We start from the raw sequence: 24030 nt of genomic DNA on the forward strand, positions 1-24030 counted from the left end.
TGGATGTTTCATATTTTAAAAATTAAAGGTTTCTGGATAACTTTTTTATTTTATTTTATATTTACCTGCCATTTCTTGCTCGATCCCCTATTCCATAAAGAATTATTATTTGTATTACAGAATCGTAACCGCCACAGATAGGCAGTGAAGTTCAATGAAGAGTCAATAGAGGGCCTGGGGGAGTTTCTGAGGAATTTACGCCATCTGTACAGGTTTTTGTAAAACTATTTTCGCGAACACATTTTAGTAAAATTTGCAAGCGTATTCGCGGATAACAGTAATCCGGAAAGGTATTCCATGGGAAGGGCCCGTAAGGATGGTTAAAATAGTGCGGTTTGTTCATGCCTGATCATTTTGTCCTATTTTCAGGTAAACAAAAACCAAAACGATCCAAACTGCCGATCTATGTACGGGTCACTACTGTCACTTTACTCTAACGTAGACATTTTCGAATTTTGTTTTCGATGTTTCCGAGTCTTAAAATCCCGTAGTGATAGGGAAATTGCTGGAGATAAGTATGAAAATACCATGAAAATAATTTTGCAGATATTTATAAAAATGTCTTAAATACCGACGAAATTTTCATGTCAACAAGGTTCGAAAGTGCATTTTCGTACTGCCCGCGGTCATTATAGCGCTATTACTACCGTCTGTTGTTTTTCAGTTTGTTTTGAGATGGTACTGCTGGCATCGTTCGTTTCCGCTGTTTCTAACTTCAGCGGTTCCTCATTGGTGGAGAGGCCAAGTTTCTTGTAAATTGATTGCGTCACTGTCAATGAGCGAAATTCCATAAGTGTTTTTATAGTTTTATGGCCTAATTATTGTATGTTATTACCGAGTGACTTCTTATGTGGTATTTACATTTGATCTTGCTTTGACTATAGCCTTGAAGTGATTTTTTGCATGTGACAAAATGAGTGGTGTTGTCACGCATCGCACTACCCAAGAATTCAGTGCGATAATGGCCGCCTGTGGTTGTAATGTTACGCAAGTACTTATGGACGTGAAACGTAGTGATTATTTAGAAGTCTACGAATGAGTAGAAATAATTGGAGAAGGCAATATGACAGAGAGGACTTCGACTGGCATCATGAAGTCCTCTTCGGAAGGTGAGCTCTTAGAGCGAGACGAAACAAGGTTAATTAGTAGTAACGCAGATTGTGAGTGCTTCGATCAGAGGATTGGTAGTAACCGTTATGCCGAATCTAAACTGAAACGTACTTTCACATTGCCTCGTAATCCATTTGTGTCTTCAAGAATGAGCAAGAGGAAAGCGAAACATAAAGATTCTTCAGAAGCAGTGAATAAGGGATCGAGCGTTCAGACTATTTCCGAAGTGAACGGTGATCCAAAATGTAATAAAAAACTTTTTCGGAAACCTTCCTGGAGGAAATTTTTGAACAAAATGTTTCAGCATGTGTCATCTGTCAGTGTACCAAATAATCGGAGCTTCCGCAGCTTCGACAAAAGGAGAACGGAGGTATCTCTCTCGTCATCGGATATTAGGGTGCCTCCCACTAGACCTAATAACATTAACTTTAGTGACAAAGTTCCTGGAGTGATTGGTCTTCGAAACCATGGGAATACGTGTTTTATTAATGCTGTACTTCAGTGTTTGAGTCATACTGATATTTTGGCGGAGTATTTTGTACTCGATCAATATAAAGTTGATCTTTCCCGTCGCAATAAGCTTAATTCCAAGAAGTACGGGACCAAAGGAGAAGTGACGGAGCAGCTAGCGATGCTTTTAAAATCAATTTGGTCTTGTCAGTATGACCCAGAAATATCAAATCAATTTAAGAATGTAGTGGACAAGTATGGTAGTCAGTACCGAGGTGGAAATCAGCACGACGCTCAGGAATTCCTTCTGTGGTTATTGGATAAAGTGCACGAAGACTTGAATACAGCCACCAAAAAGAAATATAAAATTATTAAGGTATGTGATAGCAATAGTAGTACCTAGCCACGTAAGTTGGGTTGTTTCACATGATTACCGTCTTACTATTAAGTATCTAATTTGGTGATGTAATTATTGATGTTTTGACATTGATATTCGCTCATTGATTAAGATTGCTGCAGCCCTCAATTGGTTCATAGAAGTGATTCTTATTGTACTAGTTTCATAATAATTTCCAATTTCGTCGGTGTTCGTTGTGTGTGAGAACGCTGTAGATGTGTCATACCCATGGCGTTACACCTTGGTTCTAGTTAATGAAATAGTTTGGGTCGAATATCGTTTAAAAAAGTGAATTTTGAGCGTCAACAAACAGTTAGTGTCGATACTTTGTCACCTCGAAGTGGGAATAATGATGTGTGGCCAACATTTTGCTTGTTCGTGTGTTGCCGAGGTGACGTAGGAGGGAGGGGGCGTGGACCACTCGCCGGGCATCCGCCCGCATCTTACACGATGACTCATGGCAGATATCCAGACGTTGTCGCTCCTCGTGTTTTGTTGGGAGCTTATGAAATCGTGATAATATTTTTCGCTATTCAATTGGTGGAGAAACTAGACGTAGAACTATGCGATGAAAGCAAATACAAACTGCATGCATCTTACACAATTTGTACTTAATGCATTAAGGTATAATACAAACTCAAGTTATTAAGTATCTGTCATTTCTTAAATTCGATCAGAAAAATATTATTTTAAGCGGTAACAACCTTATTCAGCAATAGTTTGTTGATTTAAATAATTTTGTAAACATAACGGGAAGGTTCAAGGGCGTAGCTAGCGTGGGGGTGTATAAGGGGTTCAGATCTCCCCACCCTAATAAGTACCGTATTAAGAGAGCCTCTCTCATCTCTGTAATGTACCCTTGCCTTAAGTGAAGCCCCCTAAAAAATATTCTGGCTGCGGCTTTGGTATTTGTAAGAAACTTGATTTTGGACAATGGATGATGCGTCATCATGTGTGGCTTATGCTGGGCAGGGGATAAATTGTTAATTATAACCACCTCAATGCATACATGTTGTAGGAGAGTGCTTATGTGTGGTTGAACTTAATGGAATCAGACGAGGATTATTTTTCTCATTTGTCCAGCACTTAAAAATGTACAAACAAGGTTAAGTGCTTCGGTTTTGGTTGTTCTACTTCATCGTTTCGTGCTCATAATTTTTACATGCAGAATTTTATTGCGTGCAAGACAAATTGTTATTAATCCACCCCTTATTCTAATTGAACCATAAAAGATTTCAAGGTGGTCTTCCAAAGTTTTTATGTTTTTAGGTATCTCATTCTGATTAAAGATGCGCATTTGTCGTATAGAACTTCTACTCTCATCCAACAGACCTTTAACCAAGGAAACCAACTTTTTTTTGGATTGCAAATTGATGTTTTCTGTGCTTTGCAGAGTGTTAGGGACTCAAGTCTATTTGACTGTGGATATTACATGAATAGATTCCATTCTTCCTCGTTTAAAGAGAAACTTTGCGTTTTTTGCCAGCAGGCTAAAAGAATGTAAAGAATCCAGATGGGTGGTGTTACCTTTGTTGGCAAGTCTTTAAGCCCTCAGTGTTTGTGCAGATGATATAGCTTTTCCACGCAGACCCGTGAACTACTCCTGTCTTTGTATAAGTAAATTTAGACTCCCCTAAACAATTTCTGAAGACTTAACCACATGACATGCATGAAGGAGAACATATATTTTTTTTCTGGATATTGGTAGATGTGGAGTAAACTCGGAGGCCATTTGGAATTCTCAGATTGGCTTTGTGGTCTTATTGAAGTTGCTCTCTGCTTCATTGAATGAGGTACGCCCATCGCTTTCAATTTTTCAACTGTAATCCTAATTAAGTGTGCCCTTTCCATCCCCCACTTAGTATGAGCCAATAAAAAGTAAACTAATGTCATTTTCCAGTTTTCATTGAGAGCACAACTCTAAATTACTGTGTGCCCTCTGCGTGTGTCCCATGTTATGACTCATAATCCCTGTTCCCAAATCTACATGGCCCAACCCTCTCTCCTCATCGTATAGGTAAGTGTTCCTTAATACTCATTTCAGTGATGGAGAAAAAAATTATGGCTATAAAACCTCAGCTTTCTGAACTTGAGTTTTTATTTCTGAAAATTATTCATCACTGAAAGCTGAGGCACAGTTAACCAGAGTTGAATACAACTACTAATCATATGAGTGGAGGTAAAAGCTTCATTAAACTTAGATCGTATGAATTCATAGACCTTCGTAGAAATATTAATGGAGTTTAATAGCAAATGACTGCAAGCCAAGCTCAAATGCCCTGTAAATTTCCATCTTGCCTTTCAATATGCTTGATGCAAAATGCAGCTGGCATCTCTTGGTAATGTTTTGCATAACATTTCTGCATTTCGATTGGAAATTGATCTCTTCTGTGGTAGCAAACTGATTACTTCCTTATCATGTTTTATGTCATTTTGTTGCCTTCTGAATTTTTGTTGCAAAACTGAAATGCCTTTCTGAGCACTACTTGATTGCTCACTCTTTTCACATGGTAGATCAGTCATTTTTCTCTTGCGTGGTGACACCAACACTTCGCCAACAGGGACAGGCTTTTAATTTGGTAGGCACATTTTCAGATGGCCAAATGCAAGGTGCCCCTGAAACCTTTAAGCGATGCATCGTCCTGTGATATTTTCCAAGTTTTGAGAGGCTTTCTAGGTGTAACGGCTGCGTACAAATGATTGGGATATGGGAAGAAAATTCATTCTAAGGCTCCAGCTCTGAGAGGTCTTGTTAGATCAGTCTTCTGGGCAAAAGTACGTAGAGCAATTTCCAGAGAAAGTCATTGGGTGACCAATTTACACACCTAAGAGCTTGAATACAAAAGTTTCTGTGGTCTTCTTTCTCAGGGAAGCTGAAAATTATCCATGATGTTAATTACATGTACCTTATTCGTAAGTATATATATTAATACTCTGGTTATGTGAATGTTAGTGCATCTATGAATTGAGAGATTCAGCTCCCCTTTCTTTTTCTTTTGAGTGTACGATGAGCCACAGCCATACACCATAAAGTACGCTGCCATAATTAATGTGCTGGATGACAGTAAATTGAATTATAACACATGCTTAAATGATAGTTCTTGCTGATATTATGCAATCAAAGGAAAACAATCACAATCTGGACTGGAAGTAAAAGGCTCACAATGGTTAATACAACCATTAAGTACTACAATTTATTTATAGTAGTATACCTCTCATTTAAGACGGTAATGTGCTCAAAAATTCGTTCTATGGTTTCCAGCTCAACTTTTTTGAAGTTGAAGTTCACAAATGACAAAACGACTTCGTTTTCTACCACGGATTTATTTTTTTGGCACACACGTTTCCACCTCAAGAGGTCATTTTTAAGTACAAAAATTTTTAGCATGTCGTGTAAATTTATACCTTCAAGTCTCTTCTGGGTATAAATTTGCACTTCATGCTAAACATTTTTGTGCTTAAAAATGACCTCTTGAGGTGGAAACATGGTGTACCTATAAAATAAATCCATAGAAGAAAATGAAGTCGTTTTGCTATTTTTTCTCAAAAATCTGAATTCTTTCCTTTTACTGGCTTAGGTATTTATTGCATTCAATTCTTTAGATGTGATACTCAACAGTTTTGCTTAATTGAGGTGTTTACAAGCCTGGGAAACCAGAAATGCTCTGGGAACTTTTGATCTGCTGGAAATAATTGAGGGATATGGCGAGTGTGTCCTGGATAAAGCTGTTTGTGATAAATACAGCGACTAATGCATTGCATTGCGCACCTAACCAAATGCATTGAATTCTCACTTTGCACCCTAAGTATTGCAAAAAATAAATTTGATTTTTGGAATTTTTGTTATAATTATTCCAGAAACCTTGATCACATCAATGAAAGCTTCTCTTCTCTTTACTTCCCATCAAAATAATTCTTTGTTCGAATATTTGCTTAATAAGTATCCTTCACTTATTCAAATACTTGAGAGCTCATATTTGGGAGTGAATCAGGAGAACTGTTATGGTAAAGGATTCAAGTGTTTGGTCTGAATTTGTGGCAGGCGGTGGGATGTACAACTGAAAGGATTTTGAATGGGGAGAGAGAGGTGGGCGTTTTTCTCAAAGTCTTTTCCAAGGCATAGAACGAAAGACTGTCTCAAAAACCCTCTTCCCACTTGACAGCACTGCAAACTTACTCATAAAGTGTGCCCCACGGAGGTCTGAAAGAGACTGAATTTCCCGGAGGTGATTGGATATCCGCCTATCGCATTCTAGTTTGTTTTCAGGAAGTCATGTGCCCTCCTCCCTCACCTCCCCAAAAACTGAGGCCTGCCTCTTAGTGAAACAAGATCTGTGAAATGAATTGAAGCTCCTGTGGCTGTTCTTAAAGCTATCCTTCTCAAACATAAGGCAGGATGTGCACAGGGATGGAAATGTGGGAAACCCCAATAGTTTCTGTGAGTTTTCAAACACCAGGAAATGCTTGTGAAATGATCATTCGTGAATTTCTATTCTTGAGTTGGCAATGAAAATGTATTTCAAGACCAGGGATGCCTGTAGAAAAATTTCCAGAGGGGGTTTATACACTCCCACCCTTTGGGCTTAAGGCTGCCAGGTGTGGCTTTGAAGCTTTTGTTGAAACAGTAGCATAATAGTAGTTTTGTTGGGAAGAACTTTTTGTAGTTCGCCTGATTTTTAATGTTTCCCTTGTCTATATGCGCTGGTCCGACATAGTCAAATTACAAAAATAGCTGGGGCAATCGTTTTCCAAAATTCTTCATGACAAGAGGTGCATGTCCTCCCAGTGGCATTGCACAATAAACATCTTCTTATCATAAATAAATTTCACCATTAAAATCATGACATAGTGGTTGCGTGGTTACTATGCATGACTTGTAATGGTTTCACTGTCTTTGACGTACGTTAACCATGGGCTGAAACATTCTCGCAATTGAAACACACTGCCGATGTTCCCCTATTACTTTTATTTCACCACCGGTTTCCAAGTCTATTCATCATTCTGAAGTAGTAAAAATGTCATATTTGATGGTTTAATCACATGTGGGCTGGTGCAAAGGGATAGTTGAGCGTATTGAAACTTGAGGGATAACTTCAAAAAGTGCTTTTACTGATGCTTGCATTAAAAAGATTGTCTCTGGACATTTTTCCATCAATTTATTGAAGAATTTAGCCAAATTTTCCCGCAGATTATCTCTGTTTTATATGACTCAGGCTCTTTGTCTTTGCTATTAAACTTAACTATTTTCCTTTAAGCTTCCATTTTCTATTATTTTGCTTCACCCCTGATATATATATCTCTAATTATTATACGTGAATAATGGTCTGAGACCTTTCAAGGACGTTACTCCCCATGATGCAAGGTTTTGTAAATGCATTTAAATAAATATGTATAGCATGTTTTTGAAAATTTATGCTTCAATGGACTTTGTCCCAGAATTATAAAACTTTTTTCTCTTTCTAAGATATAAATTGTCTATTCAGTTTAAATCTTGAAAAAATCACCTTGTTTTTTTAAAAAAAAACCATGGCATTATGAGTGTGAAATTTAAGAAAATACAGTTTTGAAAACCTGGTATTACTGATTATTGTTATACGTATAATATTTCTTCAGTGTTCAAGTGAGTGCCTAGGGTGAAGGTTGTTGACTTTCCTCTCTGTGTTCAGCATATCTGTCTTTTCTTCCCAGAATTCCTTTGGTCGGCCAGACGAGGCTGTCGCTGAAGAGACACTGGCCAACCACAAGCGCTGCAACAACAGCTTCGTGCACGACCTGTTCCAAGCTCAGTTCCGTTCGTCGCTGACGTGCCCGAAGTGCCTCCGACAGAGCAACACGTTTGATCCGTTCCTGTGTGCATCAGTGCCCGTGCCGCAAACGCAGCGGCGATCCATCTTTGCCACTGTCCTCTACTTGTCTCAGCAGCCTCGGCAGGTGGGTGCAATTGATTAATCTCCCTCTGCAATTAATTTCTTGCTTGTTTTGTGGCACTCTTTGCTTACTAGATGGTAATTTTAACTGCTCCATTTTAGAAGCTAACTTTTCTTTCATAAGTTTGCTATCAGCAGTCTGGATTCTCTAATATTTTAGAAATATGTGTTTCTGATTAATTTTTCGTATGGCTGAAATCCCAGATGAGCATATTAATCAGATGAAAAACTTTTTTTGCTATTGAATATTGAGCTATTTAAATAAGTGCTGAATATAAAACAGAAACGGAGAATCAATGCTATGAAGCAATGCAAGAACTGGGATGAAGGTGGAACTGACCCATATGCAAATATATTTTTTGCTGGTAGTCATTTTGAGATATTGCTTTCATTGCTGAGGATTTTGGTCTTACCTTTTATGATAATTATGTCCTACATTTATTGAAGTTGAAGACTTCCTTTAGGTAATGATGGTATCCCTAGGTACCCATGTTTTTGTGTGAAAAATGTTGCTTGTGTAAAGTTTCAAGAATTTTTGGTTGGGTGAAAAAGATGGCTCATGTAATGATTGCCATTCATGGTAAAGCACGAAGTTTGTGATGATAATTGCAGGGGCTTTACTTTACTCGAGTGATCGTCTCTTGCAGGTGCGACTTGGTCTTGCCCTGCCTGTGCAAGCGGAGGTGCGGGAACTGCGAGACGCCCTCTCGTCAGACACGGGCATTGAGCCACCTCATATGCTGCTCACCGAAGTGGATGACCTCGGCTTCCACCGCACCTTTGCTGGTGAGTGCTCTCCTCAGGCAGTGCGTGCTCCACACCAGTGGACACAAGGGGTCGTTTGAGGAAATAAAGTAGATTCCGGTTAATTGGGACATATCGGGACTTGTGCACTTTGCCCCAATTAAGGGAACTCTTGTATATGGGCATAAAAAACTTTTAAATTGTAGAAAGAAGACTAAAGAATGTTTATAATGCAACATAAGTTTATTTAACTATTAATTTGATCCATAAATTAGTGAGTTTTGTTAATTTATTATCATTTTTAAGAATAATAACATTTTTGTTAAAAATATTTTTCACAGCCTCGGGCGACGCTGATTGAATCTCTTTTATTAAGTCCCATTAAAGAAAAGTCCTATCCTCTTGCGGATAGTATAACAACAAGAGCTTTCAAAATAGGGCAAGAATAGGAAAATTTGTGAAAAATAAGAGTAAATAAAAGGAGGAAAATATAAAAATATAGTATTCTGAAAACGAAAAATTTTGATTTTGTCGCGAGTATAGAGTCTATGTTGCTGACTCATGGCCCAATAAAGCGGCATGCTATACCAAATAAGCAGAGAATACTCTGGGATATCCCTCTATTGGGTTCTGTTCTTCAAGATCTGCCCCAATTAAGCGGCTGCCCCAAGTAACCGGTGGACCCATTAAACGGAATCTACGGTTCCAACTGCTCTCATTTCCTTGCATTGTGATTGATATCATAAAATCCGAAGACTATTCAGATTGATTGGAATTTGTCGGTGTGGGAGTAACAAGGTGCAATTGTCCACAGAAATAACTTTGTATTCGTTCATGCTTGAATCATCAAAACTTTATATTTTCCACAAAATTTTCTTTGAACTTTCAGAGTGCATTTTGGCACACTGTGAAACTTTTGTTCTACTGTGAAATGGAGTGTGGTGAAACTTATTGCATGAGTCTGAATGAAATGCTGTGGAAAATAACAAGTTATGATTTTTTAGCATCATGAATTGTTGTTAGTTGAAAGTAATGAAGTAATATTGCCTGGAAAAGAAGTTGATCGTGAATGGATTTTTTGTTTTTTTCAGATAAATTTTTTGGGCTTTCCATTTCTGAGGGACGCATAATTGAAGTTCTGTATACTATATTCTTTATAAATGAGAACATTGAAATGTTAATCAAGCTTTTACTGGTGATGCTTTATTGTGGATGTTTCGAAAAATAACTCATTTGTCAACGTCAAGACTTGTTCTCTGTGCTCTCTAAGGATTCTCATCAATTGAAAGAAACCATTTCTATGCCCAGCAACCATGTGATAGACAGGCGTGTCCCTCTGACCATTGTAATCTCAAAATGTAAGAGAAGACAAGAAAACATGTCATGGGTCTGTCAGACATGCCAGTCTATCAAGTGGTCAGCACTATTTCGAAGCACCACCAGGTGCAAAGACCGAGAAACAGTTTTACGAGCTAATAGCTGTAATTTACAAGCTCAACAATTGACAGTTAGGTGAAGATGTGATCATAGGCAAATGTCTTTTACTTGGAGAGTAACGTGTGTCACAACAGAAATTTGAGGACCTAATGTAGGTTTTTGTGGGTTTCTGCACTTTTGGCCTTGTGTTATATGAACCAATTAGCGCACTTGTCTGAATGGAATTGGAATGGCCCTCATTTTCTGTTTGGCCATGAATTTCAGTTGCTGTGCAGTTTCAATCACGAGAGTGATTCATTCTGACCTATGATACCTTGGAATGTTGGCTAATCATTTCCTATTGCTATTTTGCAGACTCGCAGAGTATTTCCATAGTGACGGAGCAGGACCCCTTGTACTGCATTGAGCTTCCGCAGTTGCGTGATGCGAGTGAGGAGAGTGGGGCGTACTTGCTGCTTGTCTGGGTCAACGTCCTTGTGCTCGATGACCACGTCGCCAGGTGTGCCACTCTTTCATTCATCTCGACTGCAGCGCCAGTCTCGGTCACAGCCTGTGGTGCATTCAGTGCCCCATGGCATTGCATTTCAATTGACTTGGAGCTGTGTATTTTCAAAAATTGAGTCCTGTGAAGGATGAACTTTGCCATTGGACTTTTTCTCATCTTTATGAGGGAAAAGCTCAGAAATACTTGTCTCCTGCGACATGTTTTGTGCATTGATTTCTATTGTCAGCAATAGCATGAATAGCAATGAAACTTGTTAGGCAATGACTTCTTTCCAATCTAATCAGTTGAGATAAAAACCGTAGGAGATGCTGAATAACATTTGTCATAGTTCATTCTGAAGGAGAAAGGAATGATTTGCTTGCTGCTTATCAATTTTTTGTGCCAAGGCTAACCTCTGCTCACCACCAGCTCATACTCAAGTGAATAGTGAGTGAGTGAGATGGAGAGGGAAGCCTTTTTGTGGTCCTTCATGTGTTTCGACCTGGCCAATGTCACTGTCGATTCCATTATCTCATTGTTTTCCACAGGTTTGGCAGTCCATACACGATGCAGGTGGGGCGTGAAACATCGTATGAAGACTTGCAGAAGCTGATTCTCAAGGAAATGAACACTGTGCTCCACGACGACGTTCTCGTCAATGCCCAAGACGTAAGTGCTTTCTTGCTTTCTTCTTGCATGTGTTGGCTGAAATCTCAAATTTATGTATCAATCACTAATATTATCATTGATATAATCACTCTAGGCTTAAATTGCAAGAAAAAATATAATAATAGGGTGGTTTCCTTCATCAAAGAAAACGAAAGGCATTGATTGCGATTCGTTACCCACCATTAGTGTATTCATAATATACAAATTATTTTGTTTTAGAAATACCGGGTTAGACGAATGGCAATGGTCCATTTTTATCCTCATTTGAAAAGGGCCAGATTGGCGCCCATGCGATGCCACTCCACGTGACGTCACAGGGACCTAGTTTCTATACGAGAAGATAGGAGTTATACGTAGTCTGAGGTTACCATTGCATGCATGAGGCGCAGAGCTCAGGGAAACATGTCTTAACAATCACTTATTAAAACTGGCTAAGGTCGGAAAGTTTTCCTCGTTTGATAAGGTATTAATATTCCTTATTTAAGCCAAGCGCTACCAGTCAGCAGGGTACTAGGCTAGCCGCTAGCAGCCTGCGTCGTATCAGCGCTAAGCCTCGCCTCAAGGTCACCTCGCAGGGCGGGAGGGGGAACCAGAAATACGTCACGCGGAGAGACTTCCCGACATTCATACTTAAGCGTCACGTTTTCGCGCGCTTGAAAATTTTCACTTTTCATTTAATCGCGAAAAATAGATATCGTCATTTAAAAATCTAAAAGCGTGAAATACGTACTCCAGGAGTAATAATCTTTCGATTTAGGCAATAAAAAAATAATAGGAAACCACCCTATTGTTGTTTCACACCCTCTTAACGGAGTGTGAGCCACTGCATTCTCATGAACATCTAATTTACAAGGGGCCCAAAACTTCCCCATGTTTTAAATCCAGAGGGTTTGTAAATGGGAGGCTGTCAGTGCACCAGTATGCATGTGGTTACCCTAAAAAAGCCACACCATTCACATTTTATGGCCAGTATTTGAGTTAAAATGGGCATAATGCGAACATGGAGGGTGACGGTCTCCTTTATGAAATGATCAGTATTGTGTTCAAAACTGTGCATCCCTATGATTGTATTTTTTTCTATTTATCAGACCTAGGAAATTTGCTATAAAGCTGATCCTAATGCAGCTCAGGTGGAAGAGTGTGAAACGATATTATATCAGGCCATGTGGTCATTGGTGATCTGTAATTCCTTGCCACCCCTTGAATCACTCTGGCCATAGTATTCCATTTAAGAAGACCTTGTGGACAAAATATACAGCAGACAAATCAATTAGTGTACTGGTTTTAACTGTGGTCTCAAGCCTGAGCCTCTGCCTCACCATTCACCATCTTGTCATTAGGCTACATCAGATCAATTTTTTCTTGAGACATATCGCTTGTGTACAACTTTGGCTGCCATCTTGATAGTCTCATTTTTTCATCTTCTAAAATTTGTATAGTTGAAAAGAAATTAGCTGATGTGGATAAGGGTTTAATCTTCATGCCCTGAAATATTGTTTCACTTACATTAAGTATGAATTTGAAGTATAGAAAAAGATATAATTTTTGCATGGACAAAAGGGGCATTATCGCAAGTTGTGGCTTCGCTCTTGAACTGGGCTGATTGAATTGTCGGATCCCTTTCTCCTTGTGGCAAACCGTGGATCATTGAATGTCCATTTTTGTTCCAGATCCCCCTCTTCCGAATGCGTGTGCTGGACGGCATCAGTGCTATGGTGGCAGACAGCAGCAGCTGCAAGCTGGAGGGAGGCCCCACGTACCTGGACCCCACGCTCGACCACCCCTTGTACATGGAAGCCGTGGAGCAGGCCCTAGCGTTGTGCACTGAGGGAGCACCTCCCCACGTCAAGCTCGTCCTCGAGTGGGACCTCCATGCCAAGGAAGCGTACGTTCTTCTTCTCTTTATACCTCTCCCCTCCGTCCTTTCCAACAATCAAATCATCGCTCGTATTCTTGAATGCTCTCAGGCTTCTCTGTTGGATAATGTTCATAAATATTTCTCACAGAATATCCTGGCTAAATTATTCCATCTCCTCCAACATTTTGACTGGTATACTCTGTTGTCGAAACATTGAAGGACATTGAACAACAGATGCAGAAGGTTACCTGAGGAAGTTGGCTGGCTAACTTAACCTATCTTTCTAAGGTTTTCTGACCTTTGTGAAGAGCACATTAAATTGATGACATTTTTTTCTGTTGCATATGACTCATTTTAATGGCTTAAAAAGTATATTTTCTGTTTATAAAAACCTGTTGTAACCATTGCAGACTCTTAAACCTCAAACGAGTGACAGGTCCTCATGTAGTGTTCAAAATTTTGTCCTTCACTGAAAAACCTTAAATCAGGATTCTGCTGTAATTTCAAAGACTTGATGTATCAGAAAAATCCTGTTTTCCTGAACTTCAAGAGGAAGTGGTATGTTGGCATCCATTTGCTAGGCAATGATCATAGTATTACTGCAGGGTATATGCTTCCATGCAAGCTCTGGATTGCTGTTTTCTAGCTTCTAGAAACAGAAGGAGAGAATGACCTTGATTCGGAGTGAGGTTGCCTCATTTTCAATACTCTGAGCTATAATAGAATTAATACATTTATTTACGTTCTTTGGCAAGCCACATACAGACAAAGACCATTGTGTGCTGAAAAATTGAAATACTCTGCACAAACATTAGTTTATCACATGACAATATCGAACAGCCTCTTCAAGTTTACAATGATGTACACTTGCAAAAATTAAATAAACACAAAATGAATGCAGAGTGAGATAAAATTGATGAAAAATAGAATTTCACAATAGTGTTTAAGCCTCTCATTTCTTTGCTTTTGAAAACGTGGGGAGATGTGAGACTCAGGTGATTGTCTGAGTGGCTGTGTTGAACTGATTGAGGAAGGATTCTTTTGCTCCTTTCCAGAACGATAGCTGATGATGGAGATCAAATTGAGGAACTGGCGAGCGTGAAACAGATGAAGAACAGCCCCGAGAGTGCCGGTGCTGTCTCGCTCGAGGAATGCTTTGAGGTGAGTGACTGAGTGAGTCGTGACGTGGACAAATATCATTCGTGACTGTGATTGCGTCTCACTTGCTGCTTGTGCTCACGGCTGCTGCAAACACACCCACACTGAGTATGCCACAATCGAAACATTTTTATTCTTGCTCAGAACATTATGGCATTGCTCAAGTCCTCCAACAAATGTGGTTGCTGGCCATGAATGGAGTTTCTCATGAATATGATTTGAATCACAGGAACAAGGATGACTTTTTGAAAGCTTAGTCGCGATGGCATATATTGTGTGCCTTTAGGGCGATTACAAAATCACTTCATTAAAAATTTTATCAGTCTGTGATCTTGGTTCCAATCTGGTCCAAACTTGAACACAAAAAAATATCTGGGCTCAATAGGGCAACATCTAGAGGCTGGGAATCAGGAACACAAAAATTGCCATTTTTCTGATGAAAATACTATTTTGTCTGTTTCACAGGGGTATGGGTTTTGCTCAGTGTAGACATATGTTTAGACTGTGGCTTTTGGTTTGGTGTAATGTCCACTCGTAAGGTGATTCCAAAGGGTTTCTGCAATGATATGATGTTGATTACATATCCTTTCCATGAGGGAGAGGGTCAGAGGAAGTTTTAATTACGACAAACTAATTCTTTGCAGTTCCCGTATTCAAAGGGGCGTGGCAGTTGGTGGCAGGAGTGCTCCACTCGTAATGCCTTGACATTAATTTCATCTTCATCCGATCAGAAAGGGTGGCAAAGGAGGCTGTTAGTTGTTATATCCACATACATTTCTTCTTTATCATACTGTGCTAGGAGAACTTACTTGTGCTCTCAAATTTTATGTCTAAGGCGGAAGTATCCTAAAGTTGGTGGTGCTTGATCAATTTACACTAGCACAGACACAAGCACCTTGTTTGGGAGACGCATGCTGAAATTGGCCTTTTATCATGGCCTTGATTTACCTGATTAACAATTGGGATCTCTGGGTATTAATTCCGGCTGAGCCAAATGACATTTAATGGGAAATTACACCCCTTTGTCTAAATAATTCTTGATTTTTGCTTGTGTGTCTCTCAAAATGCTATAGGTGGTATGTTCCATGGTGGAAATGGTGCATAAAGTGACAAAACCCTGGTAGGCTGAATAAAAATTGTGTGGAAGTTTCTCAAGCTCTCATTTTGTATCTCATGTGCCATTTGGATCCTTGTTTGACCTCTGCACTCTCCTCAACGATGGAAGTTTTACCTTCTTGATTTCATTCTCACCAACTTCGTATTTTGATGCCAAATGAATTAAGGGCAGTGGTGTAAGGCATTTTGTCTTGATGTCGTTCCAGTTGTACACTCGTGCAGAGATTCTTGGAGCGGAGGATGCGTGGCATTGTCCGTACTGCAACCGCAAGCAGGAGGTGGTGAAGAAGCTGGGCCTCTGGTCTTTGCCCGATATTCTCGTCATTCACCTGAAAAGATTCCGACAGGTAAGCAAGTGCCGCTGTGGCATTAGTCGAATTTATTTGACATTGAGTGAAGTGGTCAACAAATGCCGTCAATGGTAGTGACCCTGTGTACTAGTGAGTAGAAAATTTCTGTTGCTAATTTACAAAAAATATTTCCAAAGTGTCTCTGAAGAGGTAGTTGAACTATTGTTCATCTCAAGGGTATATAAACTCCTTTTATTGTAAAATCTTGAAGAGAAAGAGGATTTTAGGAGGAATATATTAGCACAATAGTAGCCACAATAGTGGCAAATTAGGCAGCCTGTACATCACTGTCAAGGAATGAATTAAAGCATTGTGGATTGAGGTATAACATAGAAGGCATTACTGCAGCAATTGCTACCATGTTGGTGAGGTAGCATCATGGTAGTAACATGCTTATCAATTGCTTGGCCTTCAATGTGTCACTGGGAACTTAGGAATGACATGCAAGACTTTGTTTAGAAGCTTGTAATATCAGAGTAATAAATTGCTAATATTTCTAATTGAATTACAACTGTTGATAGTCGTTGGATCAAAAGGATAGATGTACCTGAATCAGGGTTCCCACTCAACCGTGAAAACCTTAAAACCGTGAATAAGCCGTGAATTTCGTCATAAAACCTTTAAAAAAATCTCTCAAACTTGATTTTAAAACTACGATTGAAAGAGCAAAAGAAAAATTGATATTTTGATCATGTTTCAAGGTCAGCCATGCGCAGACATGGCCACGGATTTATCTGCACACGTATATTCAAAGTGCAATTATTGGTCCGTGTGCCGTGATGATAATTTGACCTAAAACCTGCACCAAACCTGGAAGACTGGAAACCAAAGTGTTCATTAACCCTTGCGAAAATTCAGGCACTTCTTAATTTCCCTGGCACCCTGGTCCCTCCATTTTCCTGCTCACATTGCAGGAGCTGAATTTTGCTAATGATATGCAACATCAGGTTTGAGAGCACTTTCATTGCTGCATTTGCATGCACGGCATCTGTCGTGTTTGTTAAATTTTTAGTTACCATGAGGGTGGTGATTGTTACATAATCAATATTTCTGCCTAAAATGGTTTATCTACAAACCGTGAATTTGACAACATTCAGACCGTGAAAACCTGGAAATAACCGTGAAGTTTATATTTTAGTTTGAGTGGAAACCATGGTGAATGTGCTTCATATCATAGTGGTTTCTCAGCTATTTTAGTTTTATTCGAGATAGAAATCATGTATTGTTATTAGGTAAATGCTTTCCAACTACCATCATTTCATACATGGAATTGCCCCTTACTCTAATCTAAATTACTTTACTGGCATAGCCGGATAAAGAGGGTGAAAAGTCTCCCCTCCGGGATTTTTCCCGTACTCGGGGTATGCGATTTGGGATCAAATAGGACAAACCTCCCCACATTTCTATCCTGCTAGAGGCCCACCAGGGCCGGCTAGATCGAAAATACGATTTTCACTCTTTTTTAAATACCTCGGTCAAGAATGCATATTTTTAAATGCAGTTTGCGGCATTTGAAACCTTATTTAATGGAGCAGATTTCCAATTGTTTTCAAGAACTTCGAGCTGGACAAGAAGATATGGCGTCGATTTGAAAATTTCTAATGCATATTTTCATAAAATATGCTTGAGAGGGCCAAAAAGAAAAAAATGTTTTCTGAAGGTGTTTTTTAATACCTTTCGGCTGGCGTATTGAAAATATAACTTTTAGGTGGCGGAACATCGCGAAAAATGCAATTAAAAATATGAGATTTTGGCAATTTGGCTCTATGCTCTGGCCCTCCATAACACCCCTTTTTTATTTATTATAGTATTCTACCGATTAAAGTGCCCACCGCAGGGACAGAATATTGTATGGATACTGGTGCCGAAAATGGCTTCTCAGCCCTTGAAAATGCCCGAGTAAGCTAAAGAGGATTTCTGGGCCTCCAACCCCCCTCCGTCATTCCTTTCAAACGCTAGAATAGGTTTGATTTTACTGTAATAAACGCACAATGAGAATTTATTGAACTTCCTCAATGTCCTTATCAGATATAAATTCTTTGAAATTTATGCTAATGCTAAACCATTGGGATTACATGATAAGTTAATGATAGCTGTTTGCTGAATGAACCACGGCAAAATGTGTACTCTTAGGCCATTCATAAATATGATAAAGTACGTTTGTTCAGACAACTATGTGCCAACCCCATGCTTTCGCACGGGAGAAAAAAGAGAATATTGTTGTTGTTAGATAGAATGGCTATTCAGTAGTGACTGTAGTGACTGTTAAGTCACCTTGCCAATGTGTACACCCACTCACAAAGGTCACGAGATTCCCACGTGTTACCTCAAAAATGTCTCTAGCTACAGTATTTAGATGGGCGGAACTGATCTCACGGATCAAAATATCAATAGGGACAGAAATGTTATCAGAGGAAAAAATGGTGATGGTCCACATGAAGGTATCTCCTTGATGCTATCATTGGAAATGCCTGGATATGTATGGAAAATTCTGGTTCAAATATACCGTTGTAAGCCTTTAGGCGAGAGATTGCACAAGTGTTTTTGCAACAAAGATGTACCTTTCCCAGACCTGGTAGTCATATTTAACATTCCCTATCAAGTGCAACCAATCATAGAAAGTCTGAAGACATAAGGTTGTAAGAAGACATAACCGATTTGTCCCGTTTGACAGACGCCAATGTACTTATGAAGAATATTCTTCCCGCGTGCGCTCAGAATGTGCTAAGTGCCCAGGTCTTTGCCTTCAATGAAATTCAGACAATCGTACTCGGCAATTGAAAACCCAATTAATAGTATTCAATAGGACTAATTTTGTTAATAAACTCATTGATAACGTGTTTTTTTCATTCAATAACTGTTTTCAAAACCGAGTTTTATACTGTTAAGTTCTTTGGACAGTCAAAAAAATTTTTAAACCGAAGAAATTAAGTATTATGGAATTAATTCAAATTGCCAAATAAAAAAGTATAATAGGTAAATGCAAAAACATATGGCGTATCACACAATAAAAATGAGAATTGTGATGGTTCGAGCGATTCTTCTGCAGAATGCAGACCGGTGGCTGGAACGGCTAGCGTGCCCATATGGGCACACCCCCTCTAGCAAGAACGAATCAACAGAATTTTAAAACTTAAGTGTTTATCTGGATGCTTGGGCAGTAATTAAGCGGTTTTTTACAGAAAAACAAAATAAAACTCCGAAAAAAAAACTCCGCTGTTAAAGGGTTGACATGACAGGATTTGACCTTGGAGTCAAGCTACAATAAAAATCATAAAAAATAGACTTTAAAAATGACAGAGAGTGAATAAAAATGTCCACAACTATGTACACCTTGACAATAATATGCCACATGCCAAATAATGCACTCTAGTCATTTGCTCTTGGCTTTAAGACCCCCTTTTCTACTTTTCTCCAGAAACTGACGGACAAAACAGCTTTTGGACTACAATCAGTTTCTGTTTTGACTGAAGATATGTGCACTAGTCCCTCCTGTTCTGCTCAGTGTAGAGATTTTCGGGGTTACTACTGGGTAGATTTATCTCAGCTGACGACAATTTTGCCAGCATTGCAGCAGGCTTCTTCAGGTCAATGAAGTGGAGATCCGTCTCTTATACACGTAAGACCCTATTGCAGACCCCTCAAGGTGCAGTGTCGCACGGGACATAGGAGGGTTCAATAAGCAAGAAGCAGTTGGTGTTACTTTTGGTAGTTTTAATGTGACAATAATCACAAGTGCAGAGAAATCACAAGTATTATAAGGACACAGTTTTGTGGCACACTCACAATGCAAGCCCAGAGGGCTGGGTCTATCAGGTCGAGTCGGCCGTCGGTCTGCGCTGGGCAGCGGTGACACAGGCGAGCCGATCCGGGATGAGGAGACACTTAGGAGAGCTCAGGTCGGCCGTCGGTCGGCGCTGGGCAGCGGTGGCACAGACGAGCCGATGGTGAGGGGATACTTGGTCTTACCGGTCGGTCGTCGGTCTGCGCTGGGCAGCGGTGACACAGGCGAACCGATCCGGTTGACTCTGAGGCCCTGAACGAGTGGGGCTGAGCGAGGGACTCACAGGATTTATATACCCCTCCAGACGGTGGGTCGGCCGTCGCCAATGCAACATAGTATGTCCCTTGCAACAGTATATGCGGTATATGCTTTCCGCAACATTTTATCCTACGCCGCTCTCAGACGGTGCAGTGGGTCGGGTGACGCTGACGCGGCTACAATGTCCTCGCGACATCATCCCGGGTTTTCAAAGAGAGGGGGCAATTAGGTGGCAACATGGGGAAACCCACCGGGATATCCTACGTTTGCAATTATACTTTTGCTATTACACAAAATTACACATAGCAAGGAAAATAATGTGAACTATTAACGGAAAAATTATCAAATAAATACTGAAACCTTGGTTCAAGTCAAGTTTGCAGACACAAATATTCAACATTTAAACATTCAATACATACTGAACCCAACCATATAAAGTACTACAACACAAAAACAAAATACACTCCTTGTGCAATGAATAATTTTCATATCAAAATCGTTGAAAACAAAATTTAATGGAATAATACACTTGAACACTATGTTCCACATTATTTTTAGACATGGTGAACATCCAATTTCCTAACTGACAATAAAAAGTTATTTCTTAAGTTTTTTTTTAAACAATTGGCTAAATCAAGATACATAATATCAGTAAAATTTTTACTAAAAACAGATAATGTTCAACCAGTGAGTGGAGGGAAGTGGACACATTCAATTTCTGAATTAACTAATTTTCTCTAGGATATGATTACCATTACTTGGGAAGCAACCAGGAGCGAGCTTCAGATCACCTTGCCCGTGGATGGGCAACTAACCGGATTTTGTGGGAATCTAGGCTTACTTGACTGGCCGGCGTTCTGGCCTTTAACAACATTCTGCGAGATTGTTGTGCTAGTTGATCCCACCTTTTGCTTTAGTTTTATTAAGAACAAGGATATGTTGCAGGAGTTGACACGGTTAGTTGGGATAGGATATGCACGAGAGGATATTGTCACGCTCCTTTTCACGCATTGCTACTCTACCCCACAGGTAAAAGCACAAAATGGTCTTGCATTGCCGACACTGCTGGTACGGCAAATCATGTTTACATTTCATGGCGTACCGCCACTGCTACTGGAAGGAAAAAGGTTTATCTATCAGGATCATGATTCATCCCTTTCCGACAATGAAGTAAATAGTATACAAGACCAAGATAATGCGTTGCTTCACCAGTTCCACTCTGGCTCTATCATATCATGAGATTAGGCTACTGCCTATGTGCCGTATCTGGCGTTAGTTTTCGAGAGATTATTTCTATAACCCTCAGGAGTTGATCACGTGGGAGTATAGGTGTCGTTAACTGGCCAAGATCTGCAATAATACCCTTTTTTTATAAATAACTTCAATCCGAAGTTCACGAATGTGGTGCGAGGGCCCGATAATACTGTTTCGCTTGCACTATCCAAATTATTCAACTTGCTCATTGGTTGCTGTGCCCTCTAAATAACTCAATCCATGTCCTAGAGCAGGGGTTCCCAAACTGGGGGGCGTGGAGTAAGTCCAGGGGGGGCGTGACACACAAATGAAATAAATAAAAAAATTACAAAAATAATTTCCTCAGATCTTTGAAATAAAGTCTTTCTAAGTTTTCATAATTGTAATCTTTCCATTCTGCGTTTCCTGCATTCAACAGTGAACAAAAAATCTACCTACTCACTGTATCAAGTAGGCACATACTTGTACGAGTACAAGTACTTGTGCAAGTAGGAGTTGGTATGTATGGCACCGTGGAAATAGGGTATTGCAAAATGGAAAGCTGATATGTGTAGCGGGGGGGGGGGGGGGGGGGGGGGGGACGTGGTACAAAAAAGTTTGGGAACCCCTATCCTACAGCATCAAATTAATCTCGGTGTTGACATATTACCAAAAATGTATCACATATTAAAAATCATTCACATCATATTTATAGTGTTCTCACTCTCACTTGTCATATTTCTTCATTTTCATATCACTTCTGGCTTCACATGTGCCATAATATTTTTTTTGTTTTGTTCACCTCATTCCACATATTGTTCACTCACTGTACTCACTGCGGTATGAGTTGTGTGATGTTTGTCTGTGTTCACAATCACTTGGGGCTACGAAAGTTGTCCTTCTCAAAAAACAGTTCAGAAACAGTTCAGTTTAAACACAGCGCAGTTGATACACAGTGCTATTTATACACAGTCCACTTTATACGCAGTTCACTTTATACATAGTTCACTGGAAAATATTCAAACACTCATAGCTGGTGCCACAAAAATAACAAATTCGTCAGTTATTTTCACCATATACCTTTATACCATTGTCATTTACATTATACCATTGTCATTTACATTATACCATTACCATTTACATTATACAATTGCCACTTACATTATACCATTGCCATTGATGGTCTGAAGTGGGAGCGTCTCACCCTGATTACTTATCAAAATTCAATAGTCAACCGTCGGGCTATGGCCGACTTTTGAAGCGACTCCTCAAGCGATGACAGGGGGCTCCCGAACAGTTGCCTCATTCTCTGGAGTTTTTTATACGTCATCACTCGTGCCATTCTGAAAAAATTGCTGAAGGAGAGAGAGGGAAAATACTATTTTATATTTCTACCCGTTAATGGCCTCAAGTTGTACCTATGTTCAATTGTCAAAGGGGTGATATCCCGTTCTGGGATTGGGGGTGAATATTCGGTCTCATACGAGTTATTTACATTTTGAGACGGAGGCTCTCCTGAATTTTCTTTTTGCGTGCTTTCTTTTAGGTTCTTGAATATTTTCAATGTCAAAGGTTACAGGGCTTCTCACCTTAATGACTTTGTATGGACCTATCCACCTGGAAACAAGTTTCTTGGCTTGCCCTTGAGATAATGACATATTCCTAAGTAATACTAACTCTCCAACGTCGATGCAAGGCAATACCAACTTTGCATTGTCTCTCTCATGCTCGATAGCAGTATTATTTGCATTATATTCAGCACCTTGGGCATGGGCAATCTGCAATCTACGCTGAAGGATATACACCCATGTCTCGTATAGCGCAAGGGATGCGTTCCTTGGGGTCTTTGCGCTATACGAATTTGCGTTATACGAGAGCGTTTTAACATAGGGAAGATAGGGATGCGTTCCTGGTAGCATAGGTCTTGGGTATTGAATTTCCTCTAAAACATCTATATTCCCATAAAAAGCCTTAGAAAACATTATTTCTATAAATATTTATAGTTTAAAACATCTTTAAAGATAGTATTCACGCATTCAAAGACTTTTATTCACGTTAAAAAAAATTCTTACGTGCTTTCGAAATTCCGTCCTGTCGTGCGGGTAGGCTAACATCTGCTATCTCAGGGGATCGTAATGCGTTGCCGGCAGTTGATGATTTTTCAAACTAGTCTAAAAACAACTATTGTGTCACCCAGGCCCTTTTGTCGCTCATCGAAATGACAGGAAAATGCTACTTTAAATGCCATTTCATAGCTAGCGGAGTTTATGAATGATAAATCATTTTAATTTGAAGTCCTCCGAGTCATTAGCAGCTACGTGAAACAGTCTTTAAATGCCTTGAAACCTGACCCAGGTTTTCCTTCCCTGAAAATGAATGAACGAGAATGCATTCTTTTCCAAAAGAATATCGTCTCATCAACACTAAAAACTAGTTGAGGGGGAAAGGAGCCACTTTCAATAACAGCTTGGAGTTCATCAGAAAATGTTGTGGTGGCTGCGCTATCAACACTTGCAGATTCACCTGATATCGCCGCACTGAAAATACCTGCTTGCCGTTTAAATTCTAGAACCAACCGGAGCTTTCACTTAATGTCTCGGAGCGATTACCACTCTCGTCTTTTTGTACTGATTCACCATGAACTTTCCGTATGTGTAGACCGCTTGGTTGAAGTTGGTGCGGCTGAGGTCACTGATATTTTAGCTTCGTCTTTATTCAGAATAAGGCATCGTGAGTTTAAACTTCCGCGCAATATCGCTTTGACGCTCTCCATTTTCAAAGCAATTGACCTCTCTCAAGTCCTCTTCTAGGTTAATGGTTTTTCTTGATAAATTCTTGAATTTTCTACACGCATTCCTATTTTTTGCCATATTCTCTTGGTTTTTACCCTGTATGGCTCTATCTAAATCACCTTCTTCTGCTGAACTGTATTCCTGAGACGCAGAAGGGCTATGACTGCGGGGAGGGAACGAAGCCATTGTGTTTGAGACACTATAGCGGACCCTTTTATGTGTTGATGCTATTCATGCGCAACTCGGTCACCGCTCCATTTCTC

General features: G+C 39.7%; 1 protein-coding gene across 2 annotated transcripts in view; it reads left to right on the plus strand.

Annotated features, from left to right (window-relative positions):
• Positions 1 to 684: 684 nt before the first annotated feature.
• LOC124173037 (ubiquitin carboxyl-terminal hydrolase 43) overlaps positions 685 to 24030 on the plus strand; it is a 38038-nt gene continuing 14692 nt past the window's right edge. For both annotated transcript variants that reach the window (XM_046552560.1, XM_046552565.1), the window contains exons 1-8: positions 685 to 1936; positions 7646 to 7888; positions 8532 to 8670; positions 10420 to 10564; positions 11098 to 11218; positions 12889 to 13103; positions 14132 to 14237; positions 15557 to 15697. In XM_046552560.1, the coding sequence (XP_046408516.1) occupies positions 1064 to 1936; positions 7646 to 7888; positions 8532 to 8670; positions 10420 to 10564; positions 11098 to 11218; positions 12889 to 13103; positions 14132 to 14237; positions 15557 to 15697 (1983 nt within the window). In that variant the 5' untranslated portion in view covers positions 685 to 1063. The remainder of the gene's footprint in view (positions 1937 to 7645; positions 7889 to 8531; positions 8671 to 10419; positions 10565 to 11097; positions 11219 to 12888; positions 13104 to 14131; positions 14238 to 15556; positions 15698 to 24030) is intronic.

The sequence above is a fragment of the Ischnura elegans genome, chromosome 1, assembly GCF_921293095.1.
Source record: "Ischnura elegans chromosome 1, ioIscEleg1.1, whole genome shotgun sequence".
Lineage (NCBI taxonomy): Eukaryota > Metazoa > Arthropoda > Insecta > Odonata > Coenagrionidae > Ischnura > Ischnura elegans.